Source organism: Furipterus horrens, unplaced genomic scaffold (genome assembly GCF_987537825.1).
Source record: "Furipterus horrens unplaced genomic scaffold, mFurHor1.1.pri manual_scaffold_3, whole genome shotgun sequence".
Classification (NCBI taxonomy): Eukaryota; Metazoa; Chordata; class Mammalia; order Chiroptera; family Furipteridae; genus Furipterus; species Furipterus horrens.
This window is the reverse complement of record NW_028327173.1, coordinates 86397197-86422827: the sequence shown is the minus strand read 5'-3', so window position 1 is coordinate 86422827 and position 25631 is coordinate 86397197. Positions and strand designations below refer to the sequence as shown.

At 35.5% G+C, this 25631-nt stretch overlaps 1 protein-coding gene and 1 non-coding gene across 5 annotated transcripts in view; one reads left to right on the top strand and one right to left on the bottom strand.

The window, feature by feature from the left end:
- The window catches only part of PRP4K (pre-mRNA processing factor kinase PRP4K), a 35300-nt gene that overhangs the window by 9265 nt on the left and 404 nt on the right, over window positions 1–25631 (bottom strand). For all 4 annotated transcript variants that reach the window (XR_016509734.1, XR_016509732.1, XR_016509733.1 and 1 more), the window contains exons 2-9: window positions 16204–17400; window positions 13335–13514; window positions 9302–9457; window positions 7880–7961; window positions 6354–6564; window positions 3543–3616; window positions 1559–1649; window positions 750–897 (exon numbers count right to left, since the gene is read on the bottom strand). Coding sequence is in view for 1 of the 4 variants with exons in the window: in XM_090269824.1 (XP_090125950.1) it covers window positions 750–897; window positions 1559–1649; window positions 3543–3616; window positions 6354–6564; window positions 7880–7961; window positions 9302–9457; window positions 13335–13514; window positions 16204–17400 (2139 nt within the window). In the remaining 3 variants the exon portion in view is untranslated. The remainder of the gene's footprint in view (window positions 1–749; window positions 898–1558; window positions 1650–3542; window positions 3617–6353; window positions 6565–7879; window positions 7962–9301; window positions 9458–13334; window positions 13515–16203; window positions 17401–25631) is intronic.
- On the top strand, window positions 13936–14041 carry LOC150015442 (U6 spliceosomal RNA). Its single transcript, XR_016510199.1, has one exon. It is a non-coding gene; the product is annotated as a U6 spliceosomal RNA (small nuclear RNA).

The window sequence follows — 25631 nt, the reverse complement described above, 5'->3', positions numbered from 1 at the left end:
TGACTTTAACACCAGCTCAGTGTGAGGTATAAATTATGCATTAAAACATGTGTGGCAATTATGTAACTACTCTATTAAAGGAAAAAGGCAACAGATAAAAAGAATTCCCAGGCCTATGTGATAAAACAGCTTTCCTTTTTTTGACACCATATGCTAATTGGTGGCAACTATCAATATAATCCTTTTATTTCTCACCTCTGGTCTTGAGTTTAAGATATTCATAGCAAAAGATGGCCATAAGACAAGCAGTAGAAGGAAGGAGTCTAAGTTGATATTAGTGCAGATAATAGGTACTGAAATGCACTGAAGTACGCATCAGCCTATAGTTTAGTACTTCACATATAACACATGGCTATAAATTAAATATCCAGTCAAAAAGTACTGCTTCTGTCATTTTATAACTGCAATACTTGTTTTACACAGATTGTGATGTTTTTTGATGACACTTAAAAATATTTTCATATGTGCCCCTGGCTGGTGTGGCTCAGTGGACTGAGCGTCGGCCTGTGAACCAAGTGTCGCTGGTTTGATTTCCAGTCAGGGCACATGACTAGGTTGCACATCAGGTCCCCAGTTGGGGGCGCCAAGTGAAAGGCAACCACACAGTGATGTTTCTCTGCCTCTCTTTCTCCTTTCCCCTCTGTCTAAAAATAAATAAATAAACAAACAAATAAATTATTTAAAAAAATATTTTCATTTGTGAATACCTGTGTCATTAAAGGTTTCATCATATAGTTTTCTAAACTTACATGAGCTCATTGTTTCTGATGATCTTTACAGCCACTTCTTGGTTGGCTCTTGCATTATCTCTGGCTCGTACAACATTACTGAACACACCTTGACCAGTGTAGCCATACACATTATAGCGCTTATCTAGTACTTCACCTATGTTCACACCTAAAGGAATAAATTTAAAAATTAGAATTTTGACCAAACAGAACAACAAACAAAACTATGAGAAGCGCAGAATAAATTAAAACACAGGAAATAGTGCAGTCACTTAAAACATGTGTCAAATTCTACTGTGTGCTTGGTTTCCTAGACACCATGGGGAATCAAAGCCAAGCCTTCACTGGTCACTGTCTTTCATAATGTGTTTAAAATTACATGCCCACTTCCAATATTACAAGGAGAGTTTATGCTATCCTATCAAATACTGATGATTTTAACACTGAATATGGAAGAAACGTGCTGGATAAAGTGTTTCCAACTGTAGTCCTCATGACATCTACAAGTTCCTTGTATGTTTTTTCTCTTGGTTAAAGATCATGATGAGCAAGTGACGGATGTGTTCCTTCTGGAGGATTATCTCATGGCTGAAAATAACTGTGAATAGAATTAAATTGCACATCAAATCTTTACCCCACTTAAATTTGCGATGCTTCTAGAGTGCCTACTGAAATAAACACAGATTCAGCAACTGCTAGATGAGCCACATGTTTTAGGTGATAGCATTACAATGTGACTTTTAGGGTCCTTCAAAATGTGACTGCATCAGCCACATACTTCTATAAAATGTTACAATGAACTCTAAAATTAATAAGAATTGTGAACTTACGATAATAGCCTTCTGCATCAGTCCAGTTATCCCTGAGGTTAGGATTCTCTTTGAAATCTTTTCCAATGCCGGCAGCCCTAAGACGAGCACTCTGAAATTAAGGAGGCCATGTGAGTTATGTACCTAATCAGGCAGACATTTAAAACACTTCCTTTAAAGCAAAAATGGGTGAAACCAGCTATAATTTCATTAAAAACATTTTGTGTCAAATTAAACACTCTTACCATCACTCAAATAAATGTGACACAGATGAAATGTGACTACCAGAGTCTCCTCCATTAACAATAATGTTTAGGGAAAAAAATACAATGTATCTTTAAAAATGTTATGACTAGGACATAAATGAAAATAAAAACTCAAATCAGATCTGATTTTTCATAGCTATTAATAGAGGACAAAAATCACAGATGGGTACTTAATTAACAATCAGTGTACAACCCTCTTCTACCAATTCTCACACTTTATTTACTGAGTGGTCCATGTTAACACTCATTGCTTCTCTTCACACATATGTATGAAATGTCACTGGCTGTACTAATTGAGCCTGGGAAGGAGATTAAAGAGTATCTGGTAGTTCTGAAGGGTCTTTATCACACATCACTGTCCGCGATATCCAGAAGACCCCTTAGTATCATCCAGACACAGGTGGCTCAATAATCACTTCATACTCTCTTAACAACCCCACCCTTGCAAAATATGTATGTGACACATTACTTAAGCCAATTACCAATGTCCACTGGGTTCTGGGCACTGGCTTCTTATCCTACTCCATTTTTAAATTCCCTATTATATGTTTGTCCTTCACACCTCCTCTTACCAAAGCTTCCTACTTCTCATGTTCTCTTACTTTTGAATTAGTTTTAAAACTTTTTCAAGAAAAGACAGTGATAAAAATGGCTGATGGATCAAAATTTCTTAACCCACTCCTTATAACATTTTCAACAATTCAGTGAACTCTATCTATTAGGCTCCAAATCCTTACTTAAGTTCTCCATCACCTACAATATAAAAGCCCAAAGAAAACTCTGTTTTAATAAAGGCCTGGAAATTACTGACATCATCTTGTCTCACCTAACTACGACACACACACATACAGTTTGTAAATCTAAGAAAAAAGTTGTTTCAAAAGGGTAACTATACCTTTCAATCACTTGGTATTTATTGGGTTGGCCAAAGGTTCATTTGTTTTTTTTTTCTGTAAAATGGTTCTAGTAGCACTTAGTTGTCAATAACTTCATTCAAAACAATTTTCTTAGATTGTACTGTGACAGCTATTATATCAGCATGCATTTTTTAAAAATTATCAAAATTGGTGAATTTTTGTGTAGCCATTTTAATACTGAAGATGGAAGAAAATACAAACATTGTTGGCATGTTACACTTTATCAGTTCAAGAAAGGTAGGAACACAGCTTAAACACACAAAAAAGATTTATGCAGTGTATGGAGAAGGTGCTGTGACTGATCGAATGTGTCAAGTGTTTTGCAAAGTTTCATGCTGGAGATTTCTCACTGGATGATGGGCAGGTAAACCAGCTGAAGTTGATAGTGATCAAATCAAGACATTAATTGAGAATAATCAATGTTATACCACGTGGGAGACAGCTGACATACTCAAAATATCCAAATCAATAGTGATTGGTGAAAATAAAATATGCCATTTAGTTTATGGAAAAAAGCATATGGACTTTTTGGCCAACCCAATAACTTCTTTTATGAAATTCTCAAACTGTCCTGCTCTACTTGTTTTAAAATTTTGACTTAACTTCAGACTTAGAGAAAAGTTGCAAAACTAGTAGTTTCCAGATGCCCTTCACCCACTTGTCCAAATGTTAACATTTATTAATTTGCTTTATCCATCCCTCTGTCCCTCTCCCTCCATTCACACACACACACACACACACACACACACACACACACACACACACAAATGCATGTATTTGTTATCTATATTTTTGGTTAATAGTTGTGTTTTTATGACTTACATCAAAATATGCAGCAAACATATCATCAGATTCTGTAAACATATCAGGTGCCAACAGCTTTTTTTGAGATGACCCTTAATGAAAATTAGTATTAATATTTGAAATTTAAATAGATACCAATTAAAGTAAAAATAATGGAAAACCATTAATAGCAATTCAAACATTTTTCCTCTTGCACACGTTTTTCATTAGTAACCAACTTTAAATCATATTACAACACTTAAGATATATAAAACCATCCAGTTTTTACTAAAAGGATAAATTTCATAAAGTTGAAAGATCTAATACCAATTCATGTCAAATTAATATGCTTATTGCTGAACAATGGTTATGTATTAAAATGAAAGCTCCTCTTTAAAAATTGTATTTCTAAATGGCACCAAATCTCAGAAAGTTAATATCCCCATTAAAAACAGATATAGGTTTATATATATTTCTCTCCTAAAAAGTCCAATAACTCCATAGAAGGAAAACAGGGCAAAAAATTAGAGTTCCTAGAAAAAAAGAATGCAATTTAAAATTACAATGAAATACCGTATCTCTTTTATGAGACTGGCTAGAAATCCCAAGCATGGCAACACTCTGTTAACAAGGCTCTGGATAACACAAGCATTCAGACATTGCTTGTATACGGCAATAATTGTACAACTGTTATAGAAGTGATTTTGGAAATATAGAGCAAAATTATATAATATTCACTCACTCTTCTGGCCCAGCTATTCCATTTCTAGAAATAAAAAAATGACTTAATGTACAACACTATTATAACTAATGCTCCAATGAATAGCCAACAACTAAACACACCCCATATATCCACACTTAGAAGACAAATTAAATAAACTATGACACATTCATTACATCGGAATAGTATACAGCTATAAAAAGTAGGTTTCATGCAGACGAGTGTTTATAGTATGCTTTTTTTGTGCTTGTGTAATTAGAACACATGAAATATATTTTAATTTTTAAAAACCTGGAGAATTGTTAAAAATCAAAAGCAAATAAAAATAAACCTAAATCTATCAAATTGGCCATATAAAAACACAGAGAATTATTTCAAATGACTTTAAAACATATTTGTGATTATATACCTTGGAATGCATCCTAATAACAAAAAGATTAATGAAATTTCAAATTGCATTCAGTACCTTTAATATTGATAATCATACTGACAACTCTATGTAAGTTTCAAAATAATCTGAGTTATCATGCAATTGGAACCAAGTTTTTTACTGTAAAAGAGACTGAAATATAAAATCAAATTAGTTAATATAATCCCTATAACCTCAAATTTTAATTGGCAATATCAGTATGAATTACTTCTTTCCAAAAATGCATGTATGTCTGTGCTCTGTCTACAGAAAGGGCCTAGGAGTAATAGGTACCTCAAAGTACCCTATTTCTGAACGATTATTTCCCCACTAAATGGAACCAGGGTTCCTTGGAGCAATAGCTGATTCTGTTCTGGGCAAGATATGCATGAGGTGAGCTGGAATCTCTTACTGTGGTAGAACAGGAGTCAGAAAACTAGAGATTGGGCCAAATTTGGCCCCTGGCTTATTTTTGTATGGCCCATTTATACATTTTTAAAGGTTTGGGGGAAAATATCAAGAATATTTTGACATGTGAAAATTTTATAAAATTCAAAGTTCAGTGTCCCTAACAGTTTTTGAGGAACACAGCCAGGCCCGTTCATCCATGCTGGCCGTGGCTGCTTCTGCACTACAGTAACAGAGCTCAGGAGTTGGAATGGAGAAAAAAAAATAGTCTAAAATTATGATCGCCTGAAATATTTACTATCTGACCTTTTGCAGGAAGTTTGCTATATTAAATATTGCAGGATTTGGGTCAAAGGACATTAAAAGGAACTAAAAAGGGTTCCTCCCCCACCTCCGTTGAAGAGAGAACAATCTGAGCCTCAAAAAGAAAAATGATAGCAATGGATGGGAGCCCAAGTACTAAATGATGCCAACTAAAAACCCCACAAAAATCTCATTAGTCATCTGTGGAGGCTGCTAGGGCGCTAACTATTCTATGATTTTAAAAAAATTGGTCAATAAAGGAAAATAATCAAGCATTTATCCTGCCTTTCCTATACAAACTACATTTTAGGATAACTGGCGAATGGAAAACAAGACAACCACACACCACCTGCCACCTGATGTGATGATGCAAGTACACACCACCACTTATGAAGTATTTTTACCAAAAAAAAGTAAACCTAACTCCTAATTCTCTAACACTAACTGCTAGTTTTCAAGAAATACTGAGGAGAGAGCAAATAAGATAAAGGACACAAGAACGTGGCCAGACAAAATCAGAATGGAAAAGTTTATAGTACACATGGCCATAGCATCTCCTAAGTAAATGAAGACAGGGTGGAAAGAGGAAAAAAACTATTAAGACTAAAAAAGACTTAAGACATTAGAAACCAACTTATATAACTCTAATACAGTAAGTGCATCTTATTTGGATTTTGGTTCAAACCAACCATTAAGTCTTTAACAAAGATACAAACTGAAATATTTATAGATGAAATGAAATCATGGCTAGGATTTGCTTTAAAACAACTCTAGCAAGCAAAACAGAAGGTTATGACTGGGAATTCAATATACTATTCCAGTTATGTGAACTGATAAAAAACATTTATAGAGAACATTCACTAGGATACATTTAATAAATACTGTATTACTGTTAAGCTACTGAGTAACATTCCTAATTTTCACTTTCCCCATCCCAAACAATCTCTCATTAAGTTACAAGAGCTAAGAATTCAAAGAAAAGCATGGTCACAACAAAAATCTAACTTACCATTATTTTGTTCAACTGTCATTAGATTATGCTTGGCTTTTACTGAGGCCTCAAATGTGTCAACATTTTCCCGTTCATACTCTTTAACATCAGCAGCTACTCTTTCCAGAATGTCATCTGGAGAAGGTGATCGTGTACGAGTACTGCTCTGAGGGCTGCTGGGTTCAGATGGCACGGACATATTGCTATCTTCAGCAAGATATTTATATTTCTGTAATAACAATACATTATTTTCAGAAAATATGATGCTATCTAAATACATCTGCTAAGAGGTGCTGTGTAAAATGTCAAATGTTAAAATTTCTAAAATGGTATTGATGTCTTGATTAAATCAGATCCACAATCCCTTATTTAATTCCAAAATCCACAAAACTCTAAAAGTTTTTCTATGTATGGTACACATTCATTAGGTGGCAAAATTGACCATAACAGATGTGACACTATTTTATAGTCTTATTTATCTCCCCCAGCATGAACATAATATGCCTTGCCGCAGAAATATGGGGTGATGGGGTGCTGTTCTAGACCCCACTAATGGGGCTGATATACATAGATACACCATATTACCTTTCAAAAATTCAAATATTTCTGAATTCTGAAGCACATCTGCCCCCAAGGGTTGAAAGTAAGGGATTGGGGACCTGGGTAAGAACAAAAAAAATTTCAACCAAGTCTTTAGAAATGTTGGTTCAATAAAAACAATTTTATCAGTGTCCCAGAAAAGTTAAGTTTTCTGTGGAATTCCAGTTTTGCCCGACAGCCAGCCTCTGGTGATTTAAGTCCTTGCTTTCACTCTGACATACTGTTACCTGACTTATGGTTTGTTATATGTGTTTAGGTGAGCTCCCATGACTGTTCTTTCCTTTTGTCTGCTTTTCTCTGTATTTAGAAAACTCTAAATATTCTTCATACCTTTCACAATTTTTCCTCTCACCTCCATCACACTCACCTTCTCATGGTTAGCAGAAAATTCTAATAATGAAGACAGAAGGCACTTTACAGGGACTGCCGCCCACTAAGGATCTAGTGGCCAGAGCTTTATCTCAGGATTGATTGTCAAGGAAGAACCAATAATCTGCCAAGGCAGCTCACCTTATCATTAAATATGAAGACTATTTTCCCCACCCAATTTAACACCTAGCTTTAAACTAGTCTTAAAAGTTATTTTTGAGATGTTCTATTTAAACAATTAGATATTAAGAAGTTTCTTTTCTTTCAAATAGTAACAGGCTTGACTTTTGTTAAATGAAGTTCCTTCGATTTATTCTATATTCATTTATGAGGGTTTTTCTGTTCATAAACTTAAAAAAGCAAACTTCAAACTTTATGTCTTACAGAAGAGGTTTATATCAATCCTATGTATAACAGAAAGGGTAACCATTTCAATTTTATTAAGAAACAATCATTTTTTTCAAGACCTACTGAATTGCTACTACTGTCACTTCTTTGCTAAAGTAAAAAGTTTTTATTTTACTAAAATAAATTATTCAAGGAAAATTGATCTAAATTTTACTAAAATCACATACCTGAACAATTGCTTGCCTTTGTATTCTTCTCTGTTCTATTAGTGCCTCTTCATCCTCTTCCTCTACATCAAAGTCTTCAAGGCTTAAAATGTTACACATATATACATACAATTAATTTTAAACATTCTTAGATATCCCATAACCATAATTGTGTTTTAAAAATAAAAGCTGAAAAATGTAGTCATCAGTAAGTTTGAACAGAAGTTTTAAGCTATCTTACTCTCTTTATCTTTGTTTCTAAAAATGTATCAGTGTCTGGTTTGAAATTCTGGCAAGTAATTTAACCTTATGTTGTCTCATTTTTACCCTTATCAGTTTCATGGCACCAAAATGAAGAACAAAAGATCCTTAAATTTAAAAAATGTCATCACTGGCTCTGTCATAGTAGTCATTTCACCCCTCTATCCTCAGTTTCCACACCTATAAAACAAGAGGGCCAGGACAGATAAATAAGATACCTTTTCTGGGTCACAGAATCCTTTGAAAGGTATAGATCTTTTCCTATCAAAAATGCACACATAAACATTAGCATACAATGAGAATGGGGAACATAGTTCTACCTCCCAACAGTGACCCAGATCGGTCCTAACTGTCCACTAAAGAACTCCACAATCTTCACAATCCCTTCCATTGCAGCCATCTTTGTGGGCTACTGACTGTCCACTGCAGAAGGGCAAGCAAACTGGACTCCGAAGGGGTTAGGATCTATGTGACATCTTTCCCCAATTCAATTTTCTCATCACCTAGCTCTCATCAGGGTTTCTTGTCCTTAGCACTACTGACATTTTGACAGTTCACTATGGGGGCTATCTTGTACACTGGAGGATGTGGAACAGCATCCCTGGCTTGTAGCCACTGGATGGCCTAAAACATCTTCAGACATTACCAAGTGGGGAAACAAATCACTCCCAGTTGAGAACCATTGTTCTAAATTAGCCTTATTTAGACAATTAAGTTTGCATTAAAAATATTTCCCTGCTGTACTATTAGACACTGAAATGTTTCTATATTTTCTACATTTTAACATGCAGACCTGCCACCACATAGTCTCAGTTGCAAAGTATATATCATTTTACACACTAAAAAGTCTAAACTTAGTTTAAAATTTTCCCCCTCACAAAACCAGTACTAAGTTTGGCAAGATTATATAATATATCTGTTGTTTCTAATAAAAATAAAGAAGAGAAAGATCATGATCAAGTAATGGCCCAATATTCACTACAGCCAAAACTGAAACATCTAAATTCAGAAAACCATGACCTCTGCCGTATATACTATAAAATATGCACAAAGATTAACTTACAAATTCAGAACCAAACAAACGGGCCCACATACAATATTCAGGTGAAAAAAAAGATTTACGTCAAACAATGTTTCTCTAAATTAGAAAAGAAAAACATTATGGGAACATGTCACTCTTACTTATCTTCAGAAGATGATTCTTGCTCTACTTTCATTCCTTCAGAAAGACTTCCTTTAAATTTATCTTCCTTTACTTTGCTTCTGCTCCTACGTCTACGACCACCCCGTGATCGAGACCGCCTTCTCATTCGTGATCTACTCCTCCGACCTCTGTCCCTATTTGAGGAGAAAAGATTAGACACACACACACAGGTTAAAGGTGGGGAGGCTGTGCTGTGTTGGGAGCAAGGGTATAAAGGAACTCTGTACTTTTCAAAAGCTCAATTTTGCTGTGAATGTAAAACTGTTCTAAAAATAAAAGTATTACAAAGTCAATTAAAAGTTTAAAGTAAAATAAACATATTATCAGAAAGACTATATATAAACAGCTTAACTGAGAAGAACTAAAACATAGCTAGCTCCTCTACTTACTGACTACAAGAGCACGGAAAATTATGGGGGTAATAGAAATGTTCTATATCTTGACTGTTGTGGTTATATAGCTCTGTTTGTCAAAACTCGTATTACTTTATACCAAAAACGGTGGATTTTATGTAAATGATGTTTCAATAAACCTGACTTAAAAAAGATCTCTAGATACTGGAAGGACAGATGTGACAAAAATCCCAAGTTTAATTGATATGGCCCTCAGACATTTTTATAAATGCCTAAAAGTTAAATGCCTCCTGTTAAGCAAACAAAAACTGTTATTATAGTTCAAGCATTAGCAGTAAAACTTATGTTAGGATGTAGAATGCCAAACACACAGGCTGAGCTTAACAAACTGTTAATCACATTTGACAACCATGTTTATATCAGATTTCTTCTGAAACCTTACTAAAAGGACAGCAAAAGGAACAATTAAAAAGAAAATCTTCAGGCAAAGAAAATGTGAAGAGTCATGACAGATGAGATGCCAACAAAATCTTGAAATATACAAACTGGAAAGAGTAGTTATAGATCAAATCTAAATATTAGTCCAATAGGAACAGACAAGATGAAAAAGAAACAGGTCAGTGCATACCACAAAGCCCCAGAAAGCCTCTGAAGGATAAAAGGTGAGATAAAAACTAAAAAGAATTGGCTAAAAGCCTTTAGGAACAGCTTGACTCTATATATTCCCCGTCCTGACTCAGCAGTAAATGCCAACCATCCCCCTTCACATTCTGGCAGAATACTTAAGATTTTTTTATAGAGAGGTGCTGGTTTTAAAAACTGGCCCAAGGTCCCGGGGAGGCACTCTACTGAAAACAGGATTAAGGGGAAGTTTACATAATGAAAGACCAAAACTCTAGTGCTAGCCAGGTCTAGACTCTCCAGCAGAAGATGAGAGGAATCTGGAAATCTCACAAGCCCCCCACCCCCCCAAAGATAGATCATTGTTGATTGCTAAAGTCTCTAGTTAATCACCCTGAAGTTATACTCACTAATCCATAAGTTCCACATTGTCAGAATGGAAGAAAGGTTCTATTTGGCAGTGCCTAATTTTCAAATCAGAGCAAGCAGCAAGGAAGGATCCAACTAATTATCTAAGGCAGTGGTTCTCAACCTGTGGGTCGCGACCCCTTTGGGGGTCGAACAACCCTTTCACAGGGGTCACCTAAGACCATCGGAAAACACATATATGATTACATATTGTTTTTGTGATTAATCACTATGCTTTAGTTATGGTTGGGGGTCACCACAACACGAGGAACTGTATTAAAGGGTCACGGCATTAGGAAGATTGAGAACCACTGATTTAAGGAAAGTCTTCAAATGAAAAGGTGAAAAGGTAAATAAGTAATAAAAGAAATATGGGAAAAAAACAAAGTACAGTTGGCCACTAAAGAGCATGGGTTTGAACTGCATGGATCACTTATACATGGATTTTTTTCAATAAATACAGTATTTTCTCTTTTTTTATGGTTTTCTTAAGACCATTTTCTTTTTTCCAGCTTACTTTATTGTAAAAATACAGTATATAATACATATAACATACAAAACATATTTTAATCAACTGTTTATGTTATTGGTAAGGCTTCCAGTCAATAGTAGGATATTAGTACCTAAGCTTTTGGGGAATCAAAATTTATAGGTGATCTCTGGCTGGTATGGCTCAGTGGATTGAGTGCCAGCGTGTGAACCGAAACATCGCTGGTTCAATTCCCAGTCAGGGCACATGCCTGTGCTATGGGCCAGGTCCCTCGCTGGGAGCATATGTGAGGCAACCAATCAATGTTTCTCTCCCTCTCTTTCTCCCTCCCTCCCTTCCCCTATCTCTAAAAATAAATAAATAACATCATAAAAAAAAAAAAACTATAGGTGAATTTTCAATGGTCCTAACCCCTTGTGTTATTCAAGGGTCAACTGAATAGGTAAGAGGGAAAAAAACTATAAAGAATTAAAAAAAAAAAAAAAAAAAAAAAAAAAAAAACTCCACAAAACAAACTCATTATTTTTGAAATAAGAGGTGCTATTTCCATAAAACAAAAGTAAAATCTTATAAAAAATAAACAGCCAACAGGTCTTGAAAAAATATATATATATACAAGCTTAGGGGGAAAAAATCAGTTGAAGGGTAAGAAGGTGGATGAGAAAATCTAACTGAAAGTAGAACAAAAGAACAAACATAAAAGATGAGTAAGAAAAAGGAAAAAAAAAAAAAATCAATGGAATAACACAGAAGGTCCAATGGGGAAAAACAGAAAACAATGGGAAAGAAAGCAAACAGAAACAGAAACAGAGAGAATTCCCCCAAATAGGCAACCATAATCATCCTGCTTTAAAGGACCTATCTAGTACCTAGCAAAATAAATGGAAAGAAGCCACATTACAGTGACATTTCAGAACACAGGACATTTATTGTAAAGGGGTGGGGGGAGTCCTGTAAAAACTGACATCAGAATAGGACTTCTCAATAACAATATTGGAAGCTAGAAAAGAGAATAACAATTTCAATATTCTTTTTTTTTTTTAGAGTAATAAAGAACAATTTCAAAATGCTTAAGAAAGAACGTCAACCTAGAATTCTATCCCTGACACACCAGCAATGAGAATAAAATGCATTTTTTAGAGACATAGATCCCAAAACATAAGTCCTTCCTATGCACTTTCTCAGGAAGCTACTGGATATTCACTACCAAAGCAAGGAGGTAAAACCAGTAAGCACTGGATACAGAAAGTTGAATCACAAAAAAGAAAAACAAGGGAATACCAAGAGTATAGGAAAACAAATTTTGCAATAATAGCAAGCTTATCAATCAGTTTGGAACCAGAAGGCTAGAAGCATTAGAATGAAGGTCCCTTATTTGCTCAGCAAGGAATAATATCCTTATGATCATAATAATGATTATATCTGGAAACATGCATAAAGGTGATTAAATCAGGCAGAAGAGAAACATATGAGGGGTAATAATAAAAACTGTCCAAAGTGGAAAATCAATAGATAATATGACAATAACTTAAAAAAATTTAAACATATACATGCTTAGAAAAAGTATTTCTACTTTAGGAATCTAGGATACAAAATACTCAGAAATATGTAAAAATGTATTTAGTGGTTGCAATATAAGCCTTTGGAGTACTGTCTCTTTAAACTATATTCCTGTATTAGTTCAATTAAAAATGTTAGAAGACTGGCAACTGAACATTCATTTATTTTAGATGAAAATATTTAATATATATGTTATTTTAAATTGATTCCCTGCCAACCTTTTTGATCAACCCATTACTACTGACTATATATGCTTCACATAAAACGGTTTTCACTACTGTGAATTAGATAGGTCTTTGCCCAGAGTCTTTCACACCTCCTGACAATACATATCACCTCGAGACTGTCTTCTTAAATTAATAGAAAAATAAGTATGAAACTGTAAGACAGGAAACTGGGCTGCTATGATCTATCCTGCTAGTTAAAAAAAATATCCTAAGACTAGCTCATTTAGTATTTATATCTCAAAAATAGAGGGAAAAAAATGTCCTACTTTTAAAAACTAAGTTTTTGATGAACATTGATTTATTTAAATTTGAAGGAAAGCTATATTAAACACTGAGTTTAATGAATCTTTACCTTCTCCGAGGAGACCGGCTTCTTCTTCTGGGAGATCTGCTACGTCTGAGTGGGGAACGAGATCTCCTTCTAATGGGAGATCTACTCAGTCTTCTTCGGGTTGGAGGAGACCACCTACTGATGGGACTGGCATCTTTAGATCTCTCACGTCTACTGAGGATATCGTCTCGAGGTCGTGTTCTTAAGGGGGTCAAATACAAGTTAATAAAAATAAAAATCAATATATTTCTTCTACATGTCATGAACATCTTTCTTTCTTTTTTTAAAATGGATTTTAGAGAGAGAGAGTAAGGGAGAGAAGAGAGAAACATTGGTTTGTTGTTCCACTTACTTATGCCCTGACCAGGGATCCAACCCCAACCTTGGTGTACCGGAACAATGCTCTAACCAACTAGGCTGCCAGAACTGTAATGAGCATATTAAGAAAGGGCATGCTATCACAGTGATTTTTAAAAATCCTTTTTTGTGCTTTTAGTTATTATTCTAATCTTCTACCATTAACGTATATAAGTTTTGTAATCATGCAAAAATCTTATGAGGAAAATAACTGTGTCTTTCCAAAATGTTTGTTAGAAGGCACATTTAAAAATAGGCATTTACAGTGCTTGCTTTGGCAGCACATATATTGAAACTGGAACAATACAGAGAACACTAGCATGGCCCTGCACGAGAATGACAAGCAAATTCATAACACATTCCACATTTTAAAAAATAAGTAAAAATAAATATTCACAATGTTAAAAAGAAAATGGGTAAGCTAAACCAAAGATAGTAAACACAAATTAACACTTTGTAACAAAACGTAAACTCAAGTGATTACAATGATGTTTTGGTGTTATCGTAGGTGCACACACAAAAAAGCCTATTTACTCTGGTCTGAGAATTTAAAGAATAGTTAAGATTATTCTTATGGTTAAAGCCACAGATTCTAATTCCAGATAACTCAAAGCTTCCCCAAGTGAATGATAACATTCCATTTCCTAAGTTTAAAGACTTTTATTTCTAAATTTTGACATTTTAGCAATTGAGTCTTATTTTTAATATGTCAATTACATATAATAGCATTTTATAATCAACATTACCTTATAACAGAGGAAATATTAAGTAAGGGTTTAAGGAAAAGGACAGTCCATCTAGTCATGGAAATACATATTGGTATAAATTTCATAGAAGGAAATTTAGCAGTAACTTTTTAACATATAAATGTACATAACCTTAGACTCCACAATTTCACTTCTGTGACTCTATTCTACAAAGAAACCTCACACATAACCCATGGATATCTTGCATACAATCATGAAAAACTGGAATCAACCTAAATTTGTTTCATTTTCAACAAAACAATGATTAAATATATTATGGCCCATCTACATTGTAAAATATATTGCTGCTACATAAACAATTTTAAAATATCTTTATGTATTATCAGAGAAGTGTTTGATGGAAAAAGCAAACCACTGTTAACACGAATAGTATGACTCCATTTTTGTAAGGAAACCATATTCATATAATTGCATGGGTGTAGAAAAAGGGCTAGAGAGACAGATTCGTCTTAGGAATGACAGTAGAAGACTAGAGTAGGACAGAATTTACTGCTTCTGCATTATTTAAATTTCTCTTTAATTAGTATCTCTTCTGGAATTCAAAACATATTTTTGTTTCAAAAATTGAACTCCAATCCTTAATAAACTCTTCAAAATATCGCAAACTGAATGCAAATTGAAAGAGACCAGGATCATTAAGAAACACTTTAAGATCTGGCCAGGTAACTCAGTTGGTTAGTGTTATCCCAATACGCGAAGGTTGGGGGTCCGATAACCAGTCAGGGCACATACAAGAGGTAACCAATGAATGCATAAATAAGTGATAACAAATTGATGCTACTCTCTCTCTCCCTTCTTTCCTCTCTCTAAACTCCAAGTAAATTAAAAGAAAAAAGAGAAACACTTTAGATAATGTAATCAGTAACATTAACAACTCCCTCGATGCAGGAAAGGGGCCACTTTATTAAAATGTAACTAAGAAGAATCAAGAGTATCTCTTAAAGCTCTTTGAAAAGAACATTCTTGATATTTCTTGAGAAAAGACACTCTAGCTTATATTTATACACATGCAGAGTAAATGTTAACATGCAATAATAAATGGCTGATCTCATATCCTTACACAGAATAAGCCACCATTCTTTTAAGTGAAACTTGGCTGATAATTTCACGTCTAATCACGGAATATATACTTAAGAAATCTGTTTCTAAAGTAGTTTAGCTAGTCAAAAGACTCCTTCCTGCCAAAATCCTTTCTGTGCTTCAATTACTTATTACTTCCACAACACTAGTAAATAGGCAATCCATTTTTTTTTCATTTATAAACTATGTACAACAGTTACTCCACCTCATGAGGAGAGAATCATAACTTATGAGAAAAGAAGTGATGGAATAAATGTATTATACTAATATTATTTTCATTATTAGTAAAAAAGTAAAATCACTTCTAATACTTCTAAACTTAAAAGAGGTTTTTTTACAGCAATTAGATTATAAGTACATGAATAACAACAACAACAAAAAATTCCCACTTTTATTTTCAGTGTATTTTGGGGCTAAAAGAAATTATAGTTTCAATTTTTATTGTTAGAATTCAAAATCATGCCAGTTCGAGACAACAGAAAGGTCACAATCCTTAAAACTGACATGTCCTTTTTAAAGTTAAAAATTTCAGCCTATACTGTTCAATTAACATAGTTAGTGGAATGCATTACACTTAAAACTATAAAACTCAGTACTATCTCATCTTTCATCGTCCGCAAGCTCTAGTATCTCCTTTAAAATCTGGTACACTGGTGAAAAGCAGGAACATTTTGAAAACAAGTTACCTTGGGGAAGAAAGTCGTCTCCTTTCTGGTTCTCTTCGTTTTCTTTCCAAGGATCGGCTCTTGGCTCTTCTACCAGGAGACAGAGTTCGAGAAGGTGATTTGCTCTGTTTAGACCTCCTATCATTTAAAATTGGAGATCTACTTCTTCTTGATTTATCACGTTGTTTTGGAGACAAACTTCTTCTTTTAGGGCTACGACCAGGCCTTCTACTGGGTGACCTATTTTCTTTCCCAGAAGAAGCATCTTTAGAGGGAGATTTAATTGGCTTCTTTTCTTTATCAGTTTCAGACCGTTTTGATTTTCTTTCCTTGGACCGTGACCTTCTGTCTTTGGATTTACCTCTTAAGTCAACTGGGGATCGGGATTTTTTGCCTCGATCACGACTTCTTTCATTTATAATTGGAGATTTTTTTCTATCTTTTGCCTTACTTTTATCTTCAATTTTAACCTTGTCATCAGCAGGAGATCTGGCCTTCCCAATTTTCTCTTGAGATCGCCTTCTAAGGGTAGGAGATTTTGATTTTCTTGCTTGATCTTGGGACTTACTTCTTTTGGATGGACTTTTGGACTTTTTCCTCTCCTTTGATTTGCTCCTAGTTGTCTTTTCTTTAATTATTTCAACACCTCCCTTACCTTTCTTTTTATCAGACCTATGTCTAGTCCGTTCTTTGGATCTGCTTTTACTTCGCTTTTTTGTACTATTTTTATTGTCCATAAGTTCAAGTTTCCCCTTTGTAGCTGAAGATCTAGTACTAGACCTATTTCCATTTCTTGCCTTTTCATGAATTTCCCCCTCTTCTTCAGAGCCAGATTCATAACCTTGTAATATGAGCCCCATCCCCGACTGGACCTTTCCTTCCATTAACTCATTATCAAGTTCAGCTTTAATCAAGGCTCTCTGTTTTTCTAAGTCTTCCAGCAAAGCTAAATCATCAAGTTTAGTTCTTTTTGCTGGAGACATACCTTCTTTGTCAGAAGCATCAATAACCTCTTTTCTTTTATGTTTCTTATGTTTATGCTTATGTTTATGTTTTTTATCCTTGTCTTCTTCTGAGGAATGTTTATGTTTCTTATGTTTACTTCTGTGTTTATGCTTCTTTTTTTTGTGACGACTATGCTTATTTTGAGATTGGTCTTCTGATACTTCTCCATTTTCTTCATTTACACTTTTCTCAGAATTATCAGCATCTTCCATCCTATAAATATATCAAACACATTTTAAAATCATATCATTTATCAAGCAGTCATAATAAAATATATCTCAATGCAATACATAAAATATTTTCATAACAGCTTCAGACATTTATTTCAATAGATTATGGCAAGAAATGAGCTGAACAATGACTTAAGCTTTAATATTTTTTAATGGTTGAACTCAAATACCAAAGTATAAGGAAATACATAGTGAAGAGGTTAAAATAGTTACACTTAATAGAAAAAGGGAATCCAAACCAGATAAAAATGTTAGTATCAATTTAAACAGTCACTCAGTAACTTGATATTTAAACCAGCATTTTCCACACAGACTTAACATCAAAGGAATCCTCCATTTTCTCTTTCTTTTTTTCCATAAAACACAAAGACATATATTGGGAGACTAATCTTTTTCTCCACTTGAAATTCAGAAGCACACTTTTTTTTTTAAATCTCTGGGGCCAATACTAAGTCATACCCAAAATAAGCACTCCATCCCAGTAGCTGATGCTGACAGTATAAATATGCCTCTAAGGTTAACCCTTTGAGTGTCATGTGTAATTCGAAATCTGGATCAGCATGAGAAAAAGTTATATCACTATATAACCTGAGGTACAAAAAAGAGAACAAAACATAAAATACAAATTATTCCACTGTTATTTACATTTATAGCTATTGAAAAAAGTCGCTGGGAGTGACGCTGGCACTTTTGGGAAAATTTGTTAGCGTCGCTCACAGCAATGTTCGCACTCAAAGAGTTAAAACTTCAAAGGAAACTGACCAGTAGTTAAGATTCTTGGCTTGAAGCAGCCACTGAGCAATCCTGTGGTTGAACGACATCAAAAGGTCTTTTGCAGGTCAACAATAGTCGAAAATCAGCAATTTCACATGGTCTAACACAGCATTTGTTCAGTGAGCTATTTAATATAATCTAAGTCTCAAATGAAGAGTTTAGTTTCCCAAAATATGTTCATACAAATGAACATATGAAGGTGGCTTTTGTGCTTAACTGTTTGGGCTATCCTGAGTTTATGATTCTAAATTATTTTGCCAAATCCTTAATGTTCATTATTACCAGGTTAAACAAAGACTACAATAGCAATATTTTAATTTTCCCTTTAAAGTCACTCCATACTAAATCATCACATCCTAGAATATGAGACCAAAACCACACTTAAATGGATCTGAATTCAGGCCAATCATACAATTTTTGGAGGAAAATGTGATTTAGTCAAAGTCCTTCAAATTACACACCCCTATACTTTCAGTAAGTTTTTAAAGCTACATACTATAAATATCTCCACACAAGTTAAGAATAAACCTATTCATTCAATCTCTTTTAACATTAAAAAAAAATCACCTATACTCAAATAGACATTAAGCCAGGTAGCAGGAAAACAAAGACATACAAGGCTAATACCAGCCTCCCTCATCAAGAAAATTACAGAAAAGTGTAATGATAATGACATCAATAAAGGCATTACACGAAGACTGAAGAATCACCTAAAATCATTTTGAAAATGATCAAGGGGAGTATCTTGTATGAGATTACAGAAAAACCCAAGCTATTTGTTAAGCAGGAACTTTGGAAATAAGAAGTGTTTACTAACAAGATACACGAGTTGAAACACAGTCCTACAGAACAAGTAAAAAATTAACCAGAAGGGGAAGGGGTACTTTGGGGTGGTGGTGACAAAAAACATGTAAACAAACTGTAAGCTGATCATTGTTGTCACAGGGCATCAAACTAGTGGAAGAAACTGGTCTAAGGTTAAGATCTCAATGAATCAATTCCAGGAGATGACAAGATATAGTATGAGACTGTGGAAGTGTGTGGCTGAGATAGTGTTACAGGGTCACTGGAGTCAGAGGCCGAGGAACAAGGTAATGTTGTTGGATGGGTTGTCTGTAATGACACTGCAATTATGGCAGGGGTTGAAGAAAAGTCTGGCCCTCCAGCCAGGACTGTGTTCAATAAATAACACACTGGAGGTATGCTTGGAAAGTTTTCAGTTGACAATAAGGGGTGTGTAGAATATGGAGAACATAGCTACCACAAAGGAAGAACTTGGAATTTTTAAGGTATCAGACTACCAATCTCCATTTCTCGTACTACAGACTGTGGGAAAGAAAAAAGTATTAAAAGAGAGCTGCAGAGGAAGCTGTGTCTTCTGGTGAGAAGTTTTAGTTTGAGCTTCCTTGTTTCTAACAGGATAATATAGTAGCATCCTCTGGACTATCAAACATTTTCAGACAACTTGGAAAAAGAAAGCGTAGTATCTTTGTATTTAAAACAAAACAAAACACAAAACACCAACATGGCTCAATTGTGAAGGAGGGGAAAAAATCACAGATTTAGGCAGAAGATAAAAAGACATTTCAACTTTGTTCTTTGTACAGGCTACTCCCACATATGGGCAATTGTTCTCCAAAAAATCTCCCATCCCACAATATCCCAAATGATTGAATCACCTCCCTCCCCAAGAAAAATCTGCTCTTTGACCCCTTTCCTAAGCTTTCCTATAATTTACAAGTCCTCCAACAAGTTTCATTCAAAATTCTTAAGAGTTTACCAACAGATTATCTCACTTCTAAAACATCTAAGAATCAGGATCTATATCATTATGCCAGTGTTACCTGAGAGTCATTCCCATGAATGCACCCAGTTTCTACTGTAATTTAATGAATGTTTTCTCAAGAAATTCCTGGGTTACTGATAAAAATGCTATAAGCATCTTAGGTCCAGCTAGGTTAACCTTAAGAATCCTACAGTTCTCCCACACTGGAGTAAAACATAGAGCAGACGTCCACCTTCCCCAGCTGAACTCTAAGGTAAATTTTATAGAAAATAACAATTGAATTCTGACTAGGTAAATCAAGAAAAACTTAACTCAATGAATCAATGGCATAACATATTACGTATTATGAGTTTGTGCTAAGGCAGCTAATTTAGTTTCATTATTAACAACTTTCTTCTAAAGCTTTAGACAAGTTTCCTGTTAAGAAACGTGATAATATCATCATAAGAAGGTGAGTACAGTAAGATATTCTAAGAATTAGAGACCACACTTATATAACTCTTATTACAATATATTGCTGTAACTGTTCTATTTCATTATTGTTAACCTCAACTTTATCATAGATACGTGAAAACACAGTACTGGTGTACCTTGGAGATATTGTAGGTTTAGTCCCACACCACCAAAATAAAGTGAATACTTCAATAAAGCGAGTTACAAAAAATTTTTCAATTTCCCTGTGCATATAAACGTTACGTTTACACTATACTTTAGTCTATTAAGTGTGCAGTAGCACTGTTTAAAAACAAAGTACAATTTCTCAATTAAAAAACTTTATTGCTAAAAATGCTAACCATCAGCTGAGCTGTTACAATAGTAACATCAAAGATCATTGATCACAGAACATCATGCTATAATAGCACTAAAGTTTAAAAGTGTGAAAATTACCGTAATGCGACACAAAGACACAAAATGAACAAATATCGTTGGAAAAATGGCACTGATAAAAGAGTTGCTCAAGGCAGGGTTAGTACAAAACTTCAACCTGTAAAATGCAGTTTCTGTGAAGTGCAATAAAGCAAGGTATGCCTGTATATACAGAAATTGCCCTTATCCATGTTTTCAGACATCCACTGGGAGTTTTGGAATGTATGCCCTGTGAAAATGGGGACTATTGTATGTAAATTCCATATATATGAATTTACACTTTGCAGTTTAACACAACACATTTGGCAGGTGTATACCTATACCAAGCTGGTCTATAAGAGGTCTGTCATAAAACATTGATTGAGAGCTGATTAACAACCTCCAGGACTTCCAGCCAAGATGGAGGCCTAGACAGGCACACACACTGTGTCTCCCTCCACAACTAAGAAGGAATACAACTACCTCAAAACTAGAGACAACCAGAAGTTCCAGAAAACTGAGCTACGTGGAAGTCCAACAAAGATATAAAGAAATACTCATTCAGACAGGTAGGAGGGGTGGAGCCAGGGCGGAGAGGACACAGTGTGGTGGTGGCAGCAGCAGCAGGCTGGCAGAAAGCACAGTCACATGTTTTAAAAAGTAGGGAGGGACACCTGGGGAGCACTCCCAGCATCAGACTAGACCACAGAGCTCATGATCTCAAGGCTGGGAAAAATAAGGCCTCATTGCTTCTGACTGTGTAAACCAGTGGGGGTTGAGGCGGACTCTGAATAGAGTCTGCTTGTTTAAAGATCCCAATAGTCCTAGAATATGGGCAGACCCACCCACTTGGGGAACAATGGCCAGGGCAACAGCTAGAGAGGTGCCAGGTCCATACAGAAGTGGGAGAAGTACCTGGAAAGGGGGCGAGTGCTGAGACAGCAGCATTGTTCCCTCTCAGACCCCTCCTCCACATACAGTGCCACAATGTGGTGAAAGGGGTCGCCCTATACTGATGAGAAAACTTAAGGCTCCGCCCCTTACAACATAACAGGAGTGACAACTCTACCTAAGACACAGAGCAAACAAACACAGGAGCCTGTCATGAAGAGGAGACAGACAAGTATATCCCAAAACAGGGAGTGGATCAAGGTTCCAGTGGGAGAACTAAGTGACGAGGAGTGGCTAACCTAACAGAGGCAGAGTTCAAACCACTGGTGATAAAGATGCTCACAGGCTTGACAGATATGCTTAAGTATGGCAAATACATAAGGGAAGAAGTGAAGTCTACGCTAAGTGAAAGGAAGGAAAACCCACACAAAACCAATGGTGAAGGGAAAAAAACAAGGGTTCAAATCAATGATTTGGAACATAAGAAAAAAAAAAGAGACAACGAGGTCAGAATGAGGAAATAAGAATTGAAAAAAATGAGTAGAGACTTAGGAACCTCTGAGACAACTTTAAACATGCCAGCATCCAAATCATAGGGGTGCCAGAGGAGAAGAGGAAGAGCAAGAAATGGAAAGCTTATATGAAAAAATAATGAAGGGAAACTTCCCAAATTTGGTGAAGGAAATAGACATCCAAGTCCAGGAAGCACAGTCCCCAACAAGCTAGACCCAAAGAGGACCACACGAAGACACATCATAATCAAAATGCCAAACGTGAAAGATAAAGAGAATCTTAAAAGCAGCAAGAGAAAAGCAGAGTTACCTACAAAGGGGTGCCTATAAGACTATCAGCTGATTTCTCAAAAGAAACTTTGCAGGCAAGAAGGGGCTGGCAAGAAGTATTCAATGTGATGATAGCAAGGTTCTACAACCAAGACTACTCTATCCAGCAAAGTTATCATTCAGAATGGAAGGGCAGATAAAGTGCTTCCCAGACACGGTAAAGCTGAAAGAATTTATCATCTCCAAGCCATTATTATATGAAATGTTAAAGAGACTTATTTAAGGAAAAGAAAATCAAAACTATGAACACGAAAATGACAACAAACTCACAACTATCAACAACTCAATCTTAAAAATAAAAACAAAATCCAACTAAGCAAACCAGAATAGGAACAGAATCAAAGGCATGGGGATCATTTGGAGGGTTATCAGCTGTGAGGGGGAAGGGAGAGAAATGGGGAAATGGTGCAGGGACTAAGAAGCATAATTGGTTGGTACAAAATAGACAGGTGGTAGTTAAGGATAGTATAAGAAAGGGTGAAGTCAAAGAACTTATATGCAGGATGCATGGACATGAATTAAGGGGGGTGGGATTGCTGGAGGGAACAGGGGTACTGGGAAGAGAGGAGCAAAGGGGGAAAAATTGGAACTACTCTAACAACATTATCAATAAAATAGATTTAAAATCCTCCCAATCACATTATTTGTGGGGAAAAAGCTGTGTTAAAAGTTCAAGCAATATGGGAGTGTTTAATAGTATTTATTCATTTGTTTTGCCAAATGCAATGTATAAGTTTCACCCCTTAAACAGCCCAGGTCTTGGGGCATCTGGCACAATGAAAATAGCTATGAACAACTTTTAAATAAAGTGACCAGTTACCAACCACAAGTGTTACTTTAACTTCCTTTTTCACATTTTTTTTCCCAAAGAATATTCTTTTTGACATCTTATTTGGAGGGCATTCAATTTATGCTTTGGAGACAGAATGGTGAGCAAAATGAATGCCTTTGCTTCTCTACAAGGAAAGTAATTAGGCCTGTTTCTCTAACAAGTTAAATTAGTACAGAACTAATGAAAATGTAAAAATTAGAATGAATCCAAAAGACCAACTATTCTTGAAATGAACTCCTTGACCCACACATTTTCCAAATAAGGTTTGGGATTAAGTTTCAAAGAATTAGAACCACTACATCAAAAACTGGATTTTTCTGGGAGACTGGAAAGAAATAAAAATGATTTCAAACTTTAAAGGCTATTTTTAAAGGAGCCACAATATGGCAGACCAGACCACACAATAGGTAGGAGCAGGGTTCTAGAACCAGATTGCCTGGGTTTAAAACTTGGCTGTTGCTTAGTATGAGCTTGGGCAAGTTTACCTAATTTTTCTGTGCATCAATATCATCCTCTGTAAAACATGGGAAGGAACAGTATCTACTGCCATAGGATTAAATAAGTTAATATTTGTTCAGTGCTTTGAATAAGTACCTGGTACTTAGTAAATACAAATAAGTCAATGCATATAAAAATGAAAATGTGTAAAATTATGAAAGGCTGAGCTAGATCATGAGACTGACAAATGTAAATGCACTAAAAAGCATTCAGAAAGGTTAAAACTTTTTTATATTTATTTTTCTAAATGTTCTATTTTGAATAGATTCCATATAAACTACGCAGTGTCCTCGAAAGAACTGTTTAGACACTAAAGTATATCCAGCATTCACTATGAGCAGCATATATAGTACTTGCCTTCATATCAAACTGTTCTTTGTTAAACATCTTCTAATAATTTAAAGTGGAACACATACAGACCAAATATTCCATTTATACCAAGTGTTCTATGGTGGATGAGAGGCAGAATTGGACTATCTCAGTGTCACTCATATTGTAGAGGCCTAAATAAAATTATTTATTATTAAATCTAGTACTTGAATATGTAAATAAAATACGGCTGTAGGACTCTTCAAAATGAGTCTTAAGTGTCCCTGAAATAAAATGAATGAACGTTAATACTATAGAACTCTAAAGACATTACTAATCACCTGCATAAGATTTGTACTGTACTGTCGTAAATACTGTTAACTGTGCTACACTGTGAACTCTATGAAAAACAGAGACAAAGCCCAGTTAAAACTTTAGCATCCACTTGCTATCTTCTAAGTCAAACTGTGAAGATAATAAAGCAGCTTTCAAAAGTCTTTAATGAAAAACTTTACTGTCTAGCTGAGTGAAGCAAATGATTGAGGAGTCCAACTGGTTGCACAGCAATAGAAGCGTTGGGCTGTCTGGTGGCAAAGATTTCTCCTATCTCTCAAGCCCAAGTTGCTGGGAGACTATATCTACCTCTTTCCTAAAATGGATGAAAACAAATCAGATAATGCTGATGCAAAAAACGGTCGAAACAGGAATATTGTTTTAAAATTCATTCTCTTTTATGTTCTTGTTTGAACGTTCCTAGCATAAACACGAAAACCAAAATACTGATTTCAGTTAAGCAATGGTTAGCCTCTGCAGAACGTACAAGTATGTTTTCACTTGGCTGCATTGATTCTTAAATTAGATTAATTATAAGCAAAGTTCTTGGATTTGGAAGGAGCCAACAATTTGCAATACTTCTTCCGCTTGAACTCCCAAAGACACGTTATAAACTCAGGCCAAAAATGCCAGGCCTCAAAATCAAGAACTTGGTCTTACTTTGTCTCACGTTTACAAGTTAGCAATTAAGCTACCAATAGGCAGCGGTGAAAATATCGGATGGGTGCTGGAGTAAAGAATAAGGGGTGGGGAGATGAAGTACACAAACTATAGCTCTGGGATGGTCAAAGAGGGTGATCCCAGCACCCCGTCTCTTCTCCGCTTTCTGGTTCTAAAGCTGACATCAGTAGCAGGACGACTAAGGTACTGCAGGCAGAAGGCAGGCAATCTTAGGGCTTGCCCGGCTGCCGCACTGCTCCTTGGATACCCAACACGGGTGCTGCTGAGCGCTGCGGCCAAGAAGCTCCGCTCAGTCCCCTTGGGAGGAAGAGGAAGATGCGACCGCACTGTTGCTGCAGCCCCCTAGCGCACAGGACCTGTAGAGGCCGCTCGCGCCTGTGCCTCCCAGGGCAACGACGCACCGCAGGCCGCAGCGGCCTTCG